The sequence below is a fragment of the Gnatocerus cornutus genome, chromosome 5 (assembly GCF_029298725.1).
Source record: "Gnatocerus cornutus isolate USDA-ARS CGAHR chromosome 5, icGnaCorn1.1, whole genome shotgun sequence".
Lineage (NCBI taxonomy): Eukaryota > Metazoa > Arthropoda > Insecta > Coleoptera > Tenebrionidae > Gnatocerus > Gnatocerus cornutus.
Window position 1 is genome coordinate 14,118,294 of NC_142237.1, and position 17,111 is coordinate 14,135,404.

General features: G+C 32.2%; 2 protein-coding genes and 1 pseudogene across 2 annotated transcripts; all 3 read right to left on the reverse strand.

Annotated features, from left to right (window-relative positions):
* Positions 1-1,865: 1,865 nt before the first annotated feature.
* Positions 1,866-6,038, reverse strand: LOC148174878 (ATP-binding cassette sub-family C member 4-like; annotated as a pseudogene).
* A 774-nt stretch (positions 6,039-6,812) lies between these two features.
* LOC148174879 (ATP-binding cassette sub-family C member 4-like) lies at positions 6,813-10,994 on the reverse strand. The gene is made up of 9 exons (XM_088036930.1): positions 10,822-10,994; positions 10,544-10,768; positions 10,068-10,498; positions 9,860-10,016; positions 8,604-9,809; positions 8,225-8,558; positions 8,029-8,179; positions 7,746-7,976; positions 6,813-7,699 (listed from the first exon to the last, which is right to left on the reverse strand). The coding sequence occupies exons 1-9, from the start codon at positions 10,896-10,898 to the stop codon at positions 6,813-6,815; spliced, it is 3,699 nt and encodes a 1,232-aa protein (XP_087893056.1). The 5' UTR covers positions 10,899-10,994.
* Positions 10,995-12,241: 1,247 nt separating this feature from the next.
* LOC148174880 (ATP-binding cassette sub-family C member 4-like) lies at positions 12,242-15,988 on the reverse strand. Its single transcript, XM_088036931.1, has 7 exons — positions 15,775-15,988; positions 15,377-15,533; positions 14,113-15,324; positions 13,723-14,067; positions 13,540-13,667; positions 13,199-13,429; positions 12,242-13,149 (listed from the first exon to the last, which is right to left on the reverse strand). The coding sequence occupies exons 1-7, from the start codon at positions 15,986-15,988 to the stop codon at positions 12,242-12,244; spliced, it is 3,195 nt and encodes a 1,064-aa protein (XP_087893057.1).
* Between the last annotated feature and the right edge of the window lie 1,123 nt (positions 15,989-17,111).

A 17,111-nucleotide genomic window follows, 5' to 3' on the forward strand; every position in this document is an offset into this window, starting at 1 on the left:
GTCACAAAAATAACTGAGAAAAGTAGATATTTTTATATTTTATAATTAATGTATTAATGAACACAATATGATGTATTTGGAAAATGTTTGTTTTCCTAAATCTAAAGATTATGTGAAGCTATTCTACCAGTTTTATCTTGTGGTCTCAATGGCAGAAAAATTCCGTTGCGTATTTTAAAGTGAAAGTGAGGCGTATTTAATGCTCATTCGTGTAAAAGCGTCCAAATATAAATAGAAGTACAGTTTGTTGTTGACGCAGATCTTGTGTTTGACAAGTTAATTTTACATATTTTGGATAAGATGTAAGTCCATTTTATGTACATTTTATTAATAAATAAACATCATGTTTTCATAATAGTTATTTATGGTATAAGTGATAAATAAAGATGAATTTTATCTACAAAAAAATATATAATTTCAGAGGATTGAAAAAAATATTGCTTAGGTCTGCCTTTTTGTAGACTAATTTTAATTCTTAAGCAATAAATTATCTGCTTTAATTGAATTTTTGCAGAATATATCATGGGAGGCTTTCTTTGGTTATTTATCATTTTAAATATACTTTCAGACTCTAAATTAACAGATAATAAATCTGCGGAAAGTGTCACGTATTTTACAAACAAGCAATTCGTAGAAATGAAAATCCTTTTGTATTAAGTATTGTTTTAATAATAATATTAATTTATTGTATAAAATGAGCATGTTATTAATAGAAATTCTAATTAAAATTATCTGATATTTTAACCATTACAACACAATTTTTACTTTTTCTATTACCAAAACATAAAAGCAGCTTAAATAGTGTAGGTACATACCTGATAAATGCAATTTTGTTGGTTTTTAGATACATAAACATAAGCCATAAAAACGTTTCCGGCATAATCTATTTCCTTATTTCTATTTGACCGGAAATATTTGCTTTTGTTTCGAGGATAGGAACGAAGAATAAGAATACCAAAAATCTCGAGTTCTTGTTTTATTTTATTCTAAAACCTACAATTTATTTAGATTAGAGCCAACTTTGTCGTAATTTTTTTCCGCGTTAGTTGAACTTTATACAGAAACCTCAACTAATTTATAATAACTCGTTCCCTAGCCACGTTAATCGTCTTATAAAAAATATTGTTTTGATTCGCCATAAGTATGCTGGGACTCACACTCCACAATCTCGCCCCTCTCTATTACAAGTATTTTGTCACAATCCAAAACAAATCTTAACTTGTGCGCAAGTGATTGACGATAGTACAAGACGCAGTGCTTTTCGATTATGTTAATAAATATTATATTTAAATTGTAAATACTAGAAATAAGGCGTGTTTGTGATGTTTGTGTAAATTCCATTCATGCTCGGTTTGGTCACCTATATTGTGCCTTTCGAACTCTTTAAGGACCTCATAGAGATCTTCTTGTAGTTCCTTGTTAATCCCTCTTTTAAAGAGTTTGAAGTCGTACCTTGAACAATCTGTTGTAGAATCTAAATTATAGAAAGCCTTGGTAAAACAATGTAGAAGTATAAAACTTTTAGAAAAGAAGGGAAGATATTTGGAAAGTGAGTTTTTGTTAGAAATATAGAAGAAAATACAAGAAATAAAAGTAGGGAAGAATAAAATTGATGAGGAACATACCAAAAAAATAATTTTAATAGTAGATTTGATTTTTGTTTAGGGATAACCTACCCCTCTTTTTTTACTTTACTAGACAAGTGCAAAAAATAACTGCAAAATTTAAATAACGGTTTCAATGCTCTATTTTTCGAAAAAGTACACTTTAGTTATTTTAAATCTTTTAAAATGGTTGTAAATAAAACAGTAAATATCCACAAAAGCAATTATTTTAAATTTACATTCCCAAATATTCATAATAAATTATAAATTAAGATGAGATTTTTGAACCATTTTATAAAAAACACTGTTTTGGTCAGCTAATAGCACTCGAGGATGTGCAAACTCTACCACTTCACCCTTGTCCAGTACAAGAATTTTGTCAGAATTTATAACAAATTTTAGCTTATGCGCTATTATAATAACAGTAGCCATTAAAAAATTCTTTTCTATTATGTCGGAAATCCGTTCCTCAGTTTTCGAGTCTACGCTTTCCACGATCTCATCAAGAACTAAAATTTTGTTGTCGCTCAGTAAAACTTTAGCCAGGCAAAGTAGTTGTTTTTCTCCAAAACTAAGATTTAGCTTCTTAATAGAAACAGACAAATCAGAAAGGTTAGTTTTTAATTGTATTTTTTCAAGAGCTCTCCAAATTTCTTCATCTGTATGTGTCTTGTTACGATCTATAGTGTCGCGGAAAGTGCTGTCTAAAAACATCGGATCTTGAGGAATCACTGAAATCTTGCTTCGAAGAAAATTTAAGGAGAGAGTTTTGATGTCGACTCCATCTATTGTAATTTTTCCGCTGGTTTCATACAACCGGAAAAGTGCGGAAATTATAGAAGATTTACCAGCACCTGTTCTACCAACTATTCCAATCTTTTCTCTTGGTTTGATAATAAGATTTATATTTTTTAGTATGTACGATTTTGAGTTATTCACAAGAATGGAAACGTTTGTGTATTGAATTTCAGGTATCTGAGGCCACTTTTCTAAAACCAAGCCTCCCTGAGGTTCACTTTCTATATGTGTGTACTCTAAAGCTCGTTCTACAGAAGTCATCTGTGTTTGTATGTCAGCTTCCATGTAAACAGCGTAAAAGAGTTCTCTCATGATAAACACCTGTGAGAGAGCAAGTCCAACATCTCCAGATGACACTCCTATAATCAGTTTATTAATAAGAAAAAAAGTTTTGACAAAGCAGTTTTTACCTTCGTCAAAAATTATGAATTGAAAAATTAAAATTGCCATGAATAAGACCGCGCAGATGTTTACCAAAAATACGAAAGCTTCCAAACAAGACATGTACGAATAAGTTGCTGAATTATACAAATTGTGACGTCTTTCAAATTCTTTTTTTAGGATTTCATTTAGGATTTAGTTTCAGCATTGAAAACTTTAATTGTAGCTAATCCTTCAATGGTTGAGTGTAAATATCCAATAACTGGGCTTTTCGCTGAAACATTTTACTGGTGTTTTTACTCAAAACAACAGATCTCTAATTTATTTACAACCATCAAAATAATTAATAAAAATTCGAGAACAAAATTTAAACTGTAAAGTCTACTTACTGATTGCATCCGACCTCTTAAGAGCCCTTCCACTTTTTAAGTAAGCAAATCTTAAAAAGAAAATACTCATCAGAAGACCAGCGATAAGAACCAATAATTTAACGTTAGTAGAAAATATAAGAACCAAATTCCCAATAGTTTCGCACAGAATCTAAAGCAGAATTTTTAGTAACATGTCAATGTAATAAAAAATATGTTTTAAAATTGCCGCTGTAAAATGGAGCAAGAAAAGAGGTATATTTTCGTCAACGACAATCAAATCTTTAGAAAACCGATTCACCAAATTTCCAATAAAAGTTGTATCAAAAAAATTAAGAACAGCGTTGCAAACTGATTTTAACATCTTAAAAGCAGATTAACCGAAACTCTTTTTGAAAATACGAACAACATCCAAGCTCTGATCAAAGTACAAAGCGACAGACTAATCACAGCAAAAGTGTATTGGTAAAAGAAACGTTTACGTTTACTAGTAAAAACATTGTAGTCAGAAACATTGACTTTCGTTCCGTTAAATTGAGAAATTTGGTCCTCAATAATTGCCCTAAAATAGAAATTAAGCTTCATTTTACATAAAAAAATAAGCTTACCAGTCACTGATTAACTTATCTTTATAGCTTAGAGACAGTTGAGTCGCTATGAAGACAGACAGAGTAACAAGACAAAAACTAAATCCTCCAAACTGAACATACGTTTTAAAAATCTGACCAGAGACTGCTCCTTTTTCTTTTTTTTCTGCGTAAATGTTACTACCTTGCATTGGAGACAATAATTTACTCTCTGCATCACTGTTATCACTTTCATCAAGTTCTGGTTCTGCAGTTTTTCCCACGGGAGATGTTTCCAGAACATTTGTATGCCCTATTGTAAACTTATTTTTACAAAAGCTGACATTGTCGTTATCTATATTTAGTACGTGTGACGCATAAGGAACTAGATTAGTGTTGTGAGTAACCAGCAGTACCACTTTGTCTTTCAAGTAGCTTAGAAGACAATGCGAAAAAATATAATTTGAGACCATTGAATCTACGGCACTAAAACAATCGTCAAGCAAATATATCTCACAATCCTTGTATATAGCTCGCGCTAAGTTAATTCTACATTGTTGTCCTCGGCTTAAGTTAATTCCATTATCTGCTATCACAGTTTTGTCCCCCATTTCAAGCCGCTCAAAATCATACTCCAGTGCACATACGTTTATCACTTTTCGATAACGACTTTCGTTATAGTCGCCGCCAAAAATTATGTTTTGTTTTATGGTTGATGGAAAGAGCCACGGTTCCTGAGAAGCATAAGAAATTCGACCTTCTCTAATCAATTGTTCTTTGACTATATCAAACTCCTTCAAAATTGTTAATAGAAAAACACTTGCCACAACCAACCGAACCAGTGACTAGTGTAAGACCTCTAGTGATGGTACCAGAAACCTTCAAATTAGTCTTGTCTAATTTTAATTCGACTTCTTTGAATTCAATTCTTGGTGTGCAACTCGACACATTGGGCGAGTCCTTGTTTTGGAATTCAAGTTTCAATAATTGAGTCTGCATTCTTTTAATAGCTGCAATCGCCTGAGATGTGTAGAAAGTGCCATAAGGCAAATTGGTAATCATGCAATATTGAAGGCCTATGAAAGCTCCATTGATGTAGTATATAGTTTCGGCAGTTAGGGTGTGATTAAGCCAGATAGACACGTCAGTACCACCAGATAGAAAGTAAAGCAGTTTACAACGGTGGCAGTAACAACGGTCGCTATCAGTATTTTAAACATTTTGAGAAGAATTAGAATTTCTTCTCTAAAAATTGTATATTTGTGTAGGTGTAGTGTTTAATGCTGTCATACTTTCTAGCTCCAGTTATTTTCTTTTCCATATAATTTTCGCTCACATACATTTTGATGCATCTGATATTACTTAACGCTTCCTGAAGCAACGCAATTCTTGAGTCTGTTTTGTCTGAAGAGAGATTTCGTATCCACGCCATCCAACCTCCCATACAAACTACCAATATAATAAAAATTAGTTTTTACAGAACTATTGGATTTACCTTGAAAGATCGAAAATAGAGCAAAAGCAACGATAGCGACTATTGCAGGCAAACCAATTTTCTGATACAGATTATAACAGTTTATAATAGTAGCGATAATTCCAGAACAAGTTTGACTTAAATTTATAAAACATCGGTCAAACGCGTTGACATCTTTTGTAATAAGATTAGTTATTTTTCCGAATGATATACAGTGGAGACGACTTGCTGGAAATTTCAAAATTTTTCGGTAAATCAGTGAACCAAATGCCGTGCGAACTTTAACTGATAAAACTTCGACAGCAAAATGATAATTATGGATCCAGAAAACGTGAATTATTTGGAGTATTATTAGCAATGATCCATAAAGAAACGCGTCTGTTTTAGTTGAACTCGCTTGGTCTGGTGAGAAATGAGAAACTAACAATCCTAAAAGAATGGGTCGAATGACACTAAAAATGGACACTGAAGTTAATATAAATAGAAATATCTGATTTTACTTGAGAGCAATATCAATTAATGTTGTTAAAGAAAGTAAAGAATAGTACTTCCCAAAGACATTCCAAAACACTAAAAACATTGTTTTTTGTTTCTGTGCATGTCCCATTGTTGTTCCATTTTGACTCCTAGAGTGGAAGTTTCAAGATCAGGAATTACTTCGTATAAGTCGTCTTCTTCAAGTTCTTTTCGGAAACTCGTTTTAAATAGATCTTTGTTGTACCTGAAAGGTATGTTATCGTTAACAAGAATACACTAATTTTGATATTTACCAAAAAGTTAGCACTGAGAAAATATTTGCATTTGTTTTTGGATTCAGGGTTCGTCTCTGCTTGCTTTCAATGTTCATATTACAAATTTTTCGTAGTTCGTGTTGCTGTATATTTCTGCTTTAAGTTTGGTTATTTAACAAATTGAAGTCTAATTACAAAAATGTGTTAATTGTCCAAAAGACAAAAAAACAATGTCAAAATAAAATTTATTTTTGTTAGTGCAGCAAAATGCAAAATTGATTGCAGTTATTTTTCAGTTGCCAAAAAAAATTTTTTTTAGTAGTTATATTATGCTAAAACTACCTATTACCACCAGAACGTCACATACTATAGGTAATGGATACAATGTTTATTTGTTCCATCTACTTAAATAGTACCTTGTCACAGATAAAAGTGTTTAAATTTAAAATTCTTGGAATTTTTATTGTATTTAATAAATAATTAATATTATTTAATATTTTAATGGCATCCGATAGTGCGATACAAAAATAAGTTGGCTCTTATTTATAATTTTTAATTTATTACCTACGTGGTTTTTAACCCATTGTTTTTATTTTGGATTAAAGCACTTTTTTGTTTGTTGAAAAGTTTCTTAATTTAATAAAAAAAGAAATTGTATGAAAATGGATGCAAAAATGTTTGAAAAAAATTGCTCTACTCTTTGTTGTTGTTCTACACCTATTTTTAAACATTTAAAAAGCGCAAAAAATCAGAAATCACTGGAAAATATCTGTAAAATGATTTATAACATTATCCATAAAATGCAGTAAGATTTAAATCTAAAAAAGTAAAAGACAAAGTTTTGATTTTATTTTTATTAACTTTCCAATGTTCCATAAAAAAATTACTTGTCAGTCATTACTAAATTTTTGAACCATTTCATAAAAAACACTGTTCTGGTTAGCTAATAGCACGCTTGGATGATCAAATTCAACAATTTCGCCTCTGTTCAATACAAGAATTTTGTCACAATTCATAACAAATCGTAGTGTATGGGCTATTTTAATAACAGTAGCCGACGCAAAGTTCCGATCTATTATCTGAGAAATGAGTTCTTCAGTGTTTAAATCTACGTTCTCTACCATCTCATCAAGAATCAAAATTTTGTTATCGCTCAGTAGAATTTTCGCCAAGCAAAACAGTTGTTTCTCTCCAGAGCTGAGATTCAGTTTTTCACTAGATACTGATAAGTCCGAAATAATAGATTTTAGGTGTATTTTTTCAAGAACAATCCAAATTTCTTCATCTGTATATATTTTGTTGGGATCTATGTTGTCTCGTAGACTGCCTTCTAAAAACATCGGATCTTGAGGAACTACTGAAATTTTGTTTCGAAGAAAATTTAAGGAGAGAGTTTTGATGTCGACTCCATCTATTGTAATTTTCCCGCTGGTTTCATACAAGCGGAAAAGTGCGGAAATTATGGAAGACTTTCCAGCACCTGTTCTACCAACTATTCCAATTTTTTCTCTTGATTTGATAACAAAGTTAATATTTTTTAGAATAAACGAGTTGTTTACGGAAAAACATACGTTTGTGTATCTGATTTCAGCTTTCTTGGGCTTTGTTAAAACTAAGCCTTCCTCAGGCTCATTTTCTATATGTGTGTACTCTAAAGCTCGTTCTACTGATGTCATCTGCGTCTGTATACCAGCTTCCATTAAAACCACATAGTAGAGTACACCTGTCATGATGAATACTTGCGAGACAGCAAGACCAACGTCACCAGACGTCACTCCTAAATAGATATGTATAAGAAAATTAATTTTATCGAATTTTTTTACCTCGGTCAAAGATTATGAACTGTAAGATTAGAATCGCAATAAATATCGAAGCGCAGAGATCAACCAAAAATACAAAAGCTTTCAAGCAAGAGATGTAAGAGTAGGTTGCTGAATTATACACATTGTGACGCCTTTCAAATTCGTCTTTCAGGATGATTTCAGCGTTAAAAACTTTAATTGTAGCTAAACCTTTCATTGTTGAGTTAAGATATCCAACAACTGGACTTTTGGCTAAAAAGTTTCTTATTTGAGTTAAAATCCAAATTTTGTATCGTGTGCTTACTGATCGCATCCAATCTCTTAAGAGGTCGTCCGTTTTTTAAATAAGTAAACCTTAGAAAAAAAATAGTGATCAGTAGAAAGGTGATTGGAACCACTAATTTAACGTTGGTAAAAAATATAAGGACCAAATTCCCGATAGTTTCGCACAGAATCTGAAATAGAATTTTTTATAACAGTTCCACATATTTCAGAATTACCGCTGTAAAATGGAGCAAGAAAAATGGAATGTCCTCGTCAACCACAATCAGATCTTTAGAAAATCGATTCACTATATTTTCAATGAAAGTTAAGTCGAAAAATTTAAGAACAGCGTTGCAAACAGATTTAAGGATTTTTGCATGTAGATTAATTGAGACTCTTTTTGTAAAGATAAACAACATCCATGCTCTGATTAGAGTACAAAGCGAGAGAGCAATCACGGCGAAAGTGTACCTGTAAAAGAAAGTTTTACGATCACTGGATAAAACATCATAGTCAGAAGCATTGAACTTCGTTTCATTTAATTGAGAAATTCGGTCTTCCAGATTTGCCCTGAAAAAGAAACTAAACTTCTTTCTATTTTTGCTTAAAACTTACCAGTCACTGATTAACTTATCTTTGTAGCTCAAAGAGAGTTGAGTTGCTGTGAAGACAATCAAGATAAGAAGACAAAAACAAAATCCTCCCCCTAAACGAACGTATGTTTTGAAGATGTGGCACGACACTGCTCCTTTTTGTTTATCTTCTGCGTAAATCTCATTTTCGTGCTTTGAGGTAAGTAATTTACTTTCTGGATTACATTTTTCTTCTACTTCTCTTTCTTCAATTTCTAGCTTAAAACCTTTTTTTTCGATGACTTTTTCAAGTAGTTTAGTAGATTCCAAATTTTTACAAAATATGACATTTCCGTTTGAAATATTTAACACGTCTGTAGCGTAAGGAATTAGACTAGAATTATGAGTAATCAGAAGTACCATTTTGTCATTCAAGTAGTTTAGAATACAATTTGTAAAAATATAATGCGAGACTATTGAATCTAAGCTACTTAAACAGTCGTCAAGCAAATATATTTCACAATCTTTGTATATAGCTCGTGCTAAGTTAATCCTACTTTGTTGTCCTCTACTTAAGTTAAAACCATTATCTGCCACCACAGTCGCGTCGCCCATTTCAAGCCGGTCAAAATCGTACTCCAGTGCACATACTTCTACCATTTTTCGATAACGATGTTCGTTGTAGTCACTTCCAAAAATTATATTCTGCTTTATAGTCGACGGAAAGAGCCACGGTTCTTGAGAAGCATAAGAAATTCGACCTTCGGTAATCAATTCTCCTTGAACTAGGTCAAACTCCTTCAAAATAGCTAAGAAAAAAGCACTTTTTCCGCTACCAGTGGGACCAGTAACAAGTGTAAGGCCTTTAGTGATGGTACCAGAAACTTTCAAATTTGTTTTGTCTAATTTTAACACGACTTGTTCTAACTTAATATTTGGAATGACACTTAACATACTTGGCGAATTCTTATCATAAACTTCAAGTTTCAAAATTAGAACCTGCATTCTTTTGATGGCTGCAATCACTTGAGAAAAGTAGAAAGTACCATAGGGTAAAGCTGTGACCATGTAATATTGCAACCCTATGAAGGCTCCATTAATGTAGTAGATAGTTTCGGCAGTCAAAATTCGATCAAACCAGATAAAAGGTAGTACTACCAGATAGAAAGTCAAGCAGTTTATAATTGTGGCGGTAACAACAGTCGCGATCAAGACTTTAAACATTTTCAGCAAGACTAGAATTTCTTCCCTGAAAGTTGTAAGTTTGTATAATAGCTGTTTGTTCGTTGACCTTTATACCTTCTAGTTCCAGTTATTTTTCGTTCTAGATATTTTTCAAGAGCATACAATTTGATACTTCTTATATTACTTAACACTTCCTGGAGTAATGCAATTCTCGAATCCGTTTTGTCAGAAGACAGTTTTCTTATAGAGGCGGTCCACGCTCCCATGCACACTATCAATAAAATAGAAAAGTTAGATTTATCATATTATCTATTCACTTTACCTTGAAATATCGAAAATAGTGCAAAAACCACAATCGCGACCACAGCAGGCAAGCCAATTGTCTGATACAAATGATAACAGATTACTATAGTAGCGATAACTCCAGAACAAGCTTGGCTAAAATTGTTAAAGCACCGATCAAACACATTGATATCTTTTGTAATAAGATTTGTTATTTGTCCAAAGGATACACAACGAAGGCGACTTGCTGGAAATTTCAAAATTTTTCGGTAAATCAGTGAGCCGATTCCCGTGCGAACTTTAACTGATAAAATCTCTACGGCGAAATGATAATTATGCATCCAGATAATTTGAATTATTTGAAGTAAAATTAGAAGTGATCCATAAAAGAACGCGTTTGCTTTAGTTAAAGTTGTTTGTTCTGGAGAGAAATAAGAAACAAATGTTCCTAGAAGAATTGGTCGAAACACACTAAAAATAAATTTGAGTTAAAAGAATCAAAAGTTGTTATTTTACTTGACGAAAATGTTAATGGACGTAGTTAGGAAGAGTAAACAGTAGTATTTTCCGAAGATGTTCCAAAATACTAAAAACATTGCATTTTTTTTATTTTTGTGCAGTTCCCACTCTGTTTCAAATTGATCGCCCAAAGCAGAAGTTTCAAAGTCTGGAATTACTTCATATAGGTCATCTTTTTTCAGCTCTTTACGAAAACTCTTTTTAAATAGTTCTTTGTTGTACCTAAATGTTATAAAAAATGTCAAGAGACTGTAATAATTAAACATTTACTTTACCAGAAAGTTAGTTTTGAAAAAATATTCGCATCCGTTCTTGGATTGGGTTTTCTTGCCTGTTTTTTTTCACTATCCATTTTACAAATTTCTTGTTTTCATGTGTCGCTAGCAAATAATACTTAGTTGTTTTAAATTGGTTTGTTGAACTAAATTCCTTTTAGAAAGAGATACCACATGGACATGACCGTTTATTAGAATATACTGCTTCTAGCGCCACCTATGACATTTTAATTATACATATAATACCATTTTATCTACATTTGAATAAAAAAAAAACTAACTGCATTTATCTTGAAAAACATAAAACTTTCTATGTATAAACAAGCAATAAATTTTTACTGTATAACTTTTCGTATTTAATTATAATTATAAATCTTTATGTTTTGGACTTGTGTTATATCGTGTGATGATTATTGTTTGTAATCGAGTCAGCCTTGCAAATTAATTTGTATGTCTTTGATAGACTCATACAGACAGATAAGTGATAGGCAACAAGTTCTAAACGTGGGAAAGTGGTAAATCGTCCTTGAGGATTCCATTCTGGCTCTGTATTCAATAAATTCCAAAATTTTTTTGATCTTCTCTTGCCACTTGATTTTATTAAGTAAATTTTATCAAATATTTTTTTTGATTGAATACTTAACAAGTTACACGGAAAAATTTTTGTTTTCAGTGTTGAGTTCTTTACCAAAGAAATCTTTCAACTCCAACCATTTTTATTGTGAGGAATAGACCATGCAAACTAGTGTCATTTACAAGTTATTCAACGGATCTGTCTTTGATAGATGTGACTGTACAAAGACAAACTGAAAATAAAATAAAATGAAGCCTATGAACCTAAATGATGGAAAAATGAAACTTCTAGTACAGTTAACTTGTGTCCCTGCATAATATGTAGGTTGTTTAAATTAGTTATTTAAAGATTTTACATTTATATGGTTGCTAAACAGTAATAAATTTGCATAAGTATCAAAATTTTCAGCTTAACTTATGTAGCAGGTTTTTAATTTCTATTTTATGTAGATAAGGTCGCAAAGCAACGAAATAATTTCAACTGTATTATACACACGTATAAAAACTAAAGGTAAATAATTATTTGTTTAATTAGTGCAAGATTATGTTTTTTTTTGTATCAAGAAGAAAGCTTTCAGAATGGTAAAATTGGAACCAACAAAGAAACAGTCATTGAAACTGAAAATATTTTCTGTCGTTGTCGCGAACTTTTGCCAGTAACTTAATGTGCTTAATCATACTAGGTTTTTATTACCTTTTGGAAAAATTTATTGGTGTTTCGTAGATAGCGTAACTAACGTAAAAATTAAATAGATAATGTTGATAAAACAGTATACAGACAACGTCATGTATGTACATACTTAAGTAAAAACCTACATTTATTTATTTTAAAGTCAAAATTTATTTCTCAATTTTCTACATAGTTATTTCCAGACGATTGAACCATATCATAAAAAATACTATTTTGGTTGGCTAATAGCACTTTTGGGTTATCAAACTCAATAGCTTTGCCCCTGTCCAGTACAAGAATTTTATCACAATTCATAACAAATCGTAGTTTATGCGCTATTTTGATAACAGTAGCCGACGCAAAGTTCTGATCTATTACCTGTGAAATTAGTTCTTCAGTTTTCAAATCTACGTTCTCTACCATCTCATCAATCACCAAAATTTTGTTATCGCTTAGTAGAATTTTAGCCAAGCAAAAAAGTTGTTTCTCTCCAGAGCTAAGATTCAGTTTTTTCATAGACACTGATAAGTCCGAAATAACAGTTTTTAAATGTATTTTTTCAAGGCCACTCCAAATGTCTTCATCTGAATATTTTTTGTTGGGATCTATGTTGTCTCGCAGGCTGCCGTCTAAAAACTTCGGATCTTGAGGAACCACAGAAATCTTACTTCTAAGAAAATTCAAGGAGAGAGTTTTGATGTCGACTCCATCTATTGTAATTTTCCCACTAGTTTCATACAAACGGAAAAGTGCGGAAATTATAGAAGACTTTCCAGCACCAGTTCTACCAACTATTCCGATCTTTTCTCTTGGTTTAATGACAAAGTAAATATTTCTTAATATGTACGATCTTGAGAGGTTCACAGAAAAAGAAACATTTGTGTATCGAATTTCAGGTTCCTTGGGCCAACATTGTAGCACCAAACCTCCCTTACTTTCATGTTCTGTATATGTGTACTCTAGAGCTCGTTCTACTGACGTCATCTGTGTCTGAATGTCAGCTTCCATGTAAACAGCGTAAAAAAGTTCCCTCGTCATGATAAACGCCTGAGAGACAGCAAGTCCAACCTCTCCGGACGACACTCCTAAAAAAAGTTAAACAAAAAATTTTTTTTTTGATAAATCTGTTGTTACCTTGGTCAAAAATGATAAATTGTAAAATTAATATAGCGATAAATATTAACGCGCTGATGTCTACCAAAAATACGAAAGCTTTCAAACAAGACATGTAAGAAAAGGTCGCTGAATTATACAAATTGTGACGTCTTTCAAATTCTTTTTGCAGAATAGTTTCAGCGTTGAAAACTTTAATGGTAGCTAATCCTTCAATGGTTGAGTTTAGATATCCAATAACTGGACTTTTGGCTGAAACATTCTGCTTGAGTTGTACACATGCATATTTAAAATAAAAAAATTAATTGTTAGAAATAAAAAAAATAATCTGAATTTTCTTGAGAAGGGTAAAGTGTACTTACTGATAGCATCCAATCTCTTAAGAGCTCTTCCATTTTTCAAGTAAGCAAATCTTAGAAAGAAAATAGTGATCAGAAGAAGGGCTATTGGAACCACCAATTTAATGTTAGTAGAAAATATAAGAACTAAATTTCCCATAGTTTCGCACATGATCTAAAACAGAATTTTTAGTAAGATATAATTATATTTTAAGATATTTCAGAATTACCGCTGTAAAATGAAGCAAGAAAAAAGGAATATCCTCGTCAACCACAATCAGATCTTTAGAAAACCGATTCACTATATTTCCAATGAAAGTTGTATCGAAAAATTTAAGCACAGCGTTAAAAACGGATTTTAACATTTTTGCATGTAGATTAATTGAAACTCTTTTTGAAAAGATAAACAACATCCATGCTCTAATCAGAGTACAAAGTGAAAGAGTAATTACAGCAAATGTGTATTTGTAAAAGAAAGATTTACGTTCACTGGATAAAACATCGTTGGGCTTCGTTTCATTAAACTGAGAAATTCGGTCCTCCAAGTCTGCCCTGTAAAAGAAATTGAGTTTTTTTCAACTTTTGCTGAAAGTTTACCAGTCACTGATTAACTTGTCTTTGTAGCTCAGAAACAGTTGAGTCGCTATAAAGACCGCCAGGATAGTAAAACAAAAAGTAAATCCTCCTCCTAAACAAACGTACGCTTTGAAGATTTGACACGAGACTGCTCCTTTTTGTTTTTCTTCTGCGTAAATCGTATTCTCTTTCTTCGGGTAAAGTAACTTACCCTCTGGATTACTGTTTTCTTCTTTTTCTTCTTTAAGCTGTAGTTTAGAAATATTTTCCGCAGTAGTGTCTTCAACTATTTTTGTACATGCCAATTTAAATTTGTTTTCACAAAAGTTGACGTTACCATTTGTAATATTTAAAACGCATGTTGCGTAAGGAATTAGATCCGTGTTGTGAGTAATCAGTAATACTACTTTGTCTTTCAAGTAGTTTAAAAAACAATTTATAAAAATATAATTCGAGACTATAGGATCTACGCTACTTAAGCAATCGTCAAGCAGATAAATCTCGCTTTCCTTGTATATGGCTCGTGCCAAGTTAATCCGGCTTTGTTGCCCTCTACTTAAGTTAATACCATTATCTGCTACCACAGTTTCGTCCCCGTTTTCAAGTCGAGCAAAATCGTACTCTAATGCACATACTTTAACCACTTTTCGATAACGATCCTCCTTGTAGTCACTCCCAAAAATAATATTTTGTTTTATGGTTGATGGAAAGAGCCACGGTTCTTGAGAACTGTAAGAAATTCGACCCTTTGTAATCAATTCTCCACGGGCTAGATCAAACTCCTTCAAAATTGCTAACAGAAAAACACTTTTTCCACTACCAGCAGAACCAGTAACTAGCGTAAGCCCCGTAGTTATAGTACCAGAAGCCTTCAAGTTTGTTTGGTCTAAAATTAACTCGACTTTTTGAAATTCAATTCTCGGACTGCACGTCGATATATTCGGTGTCCTTTTGATTTGGATTTCAAGTTTCAAAATAAGCTCCTGCATTCTTTTGATAGCTGCAATCGCTTGGGAAGTGTAGAACGACCCATAAGGTAATGTAGTGACCATGTTGTATTGGAGACCAATAAAAGCTCCGTTGAAGTAGTATATAGTTTCGGCAGTCAACGTGTGACCAAACCAGATCGAAGACAATACCACCAGATAAAAAGTCAAAGAGTGGACAATGATGGCAGTAACGACGGTCGTTATCAAGACCTTAAACATTTTAAGCAAGACTAGAATTTCTTCCCTGAAAAATGTAGTTGTACTCATTTTATTATATTTAATTTTTACCCTTATACGTTCTAGCTGCACTTATTTTTCTTTCCGTAGAGTTTTCGGATACAAACATCTTGATGCATCGTATGTTACTTAAGGCTGTCTGGAGCAATGTAATTCTAGAATCGGCTTTATTTAATGATAGTCTTCTTATACGAGCAGTCCACGCTCCCATGCACACTACAAACAACAAAGAGAAAGATTGAGTTTGTTACACAACCGAATTTACCTTGGAAGATCGAAAATAGAGCAAAAGCAACCGCCGCGACTATTGCAGGAAATCGAATTTTCTGATACATATTGTAACAAGTTATAATAGTAGCAATAACTCCAGAACAAGCTTGACTGAAATTTTTAAAACTACGATCAAACACATTGATATCTTTTGTAATTAGATTTGTTATTTTCCCGAAGGATATACTTCGGAGACGACTTGCTGGAAATTTCAAAATTTTTCGGTAAATCAGTGAGCTGATAGCCGTGCGAACTATTATTGTTAAACTCTCAACGAAGAAATGATAATTATGCATCCATATAACTTGAATTATTTGTAACAAGATTAGAAGAGATCCATAAAAAAACGCGTCGGTTTTAGTTAACGCTGTCTGCTTTGGTGAGAAATAAGAGACCAGCATGCCTAGAAGAACTGGTCGAATTACACTAAAACATAAATTGAAATTAAAGGAATTGAAGCAATTTTTTACTTGAGAGCAATGTCGATAAACGTTGTTAAAAATAGTAAAGAATAGTACTTTCCAAAGATGTTCCAAAACACTAAAAACATTGCATTTTTTTGCTTTCTGTGCAGTTTCCACTCTTCTTCCATTCGATCTCCTAAAGTAGAAGTTTCAAAGTCGGGAGTTACATCGTACAAGTCCTCTTCGTCAAGTTCTTTCCGAAAGCTCGTTTTAAATAATTCTTTGTTGTACCTGAAATATTAGATATCAAATGTTAAGAAGATGTAACTCTAATAGAATATTTACCAAAAAGTCAGTTTTGAGAAAATATTCGCATCTGTTCTGGGATTGGGTTTTCTTGCCTGCCTTTTTTTGCTCTCCATTTTTTAAATCTCTGAATAATAAACTAAAATGTAAATTTGAGTTTTAGTTAGTCACTTCTCCAGTTAAATTAAAAGCAAAAATTACATTTACATTAAATAACAAGTAGATAGTTCGAAGAAGTCACATTTAATAGCACAAACAACTGGGACAAATAAGTGTTATCTGTATTATAACACGCACAAATTGCGATAAAGTTTTTTCGAAGAACATAATTAATATAATATTATGCCACTAGTATATTTTGTACTTAGTTTATGTGTTAGTATGCACTTAAATCCAGTTCATAGTCCGAGGTCTCTGATAACCAACGATTTTTTAAGCTTTAAAGAAAAGAAGTACTTTATAAAAATGTGCCAGGAAAAGACAAACAAAATCATAACATAAAAGAAATGCGGGAACAACTGTACCTACAATTTATTTATTTTTTATTTATTTTGCATAGGGAGAGGGGGGCATAGCGGGGTACCGGAGCATAGCGGGCAATTGCTCCTCAATTCAAACGCCGTGAAAAAAGTCAAATAGCGTGTTTCGATTGGTTGTCAGTTGACACTTAACTATGTGTGTTTTATAAAACAAAGTGTGAAAACCTATACCTATGTATTATAAAACAAAATGTGAAATTCAGTGTTTTCGTTAAAAAATTCGCGAAATTAGGGAGCAAGTTTTTTCAAATCTAGTCATACAAATGTAGTGGCTA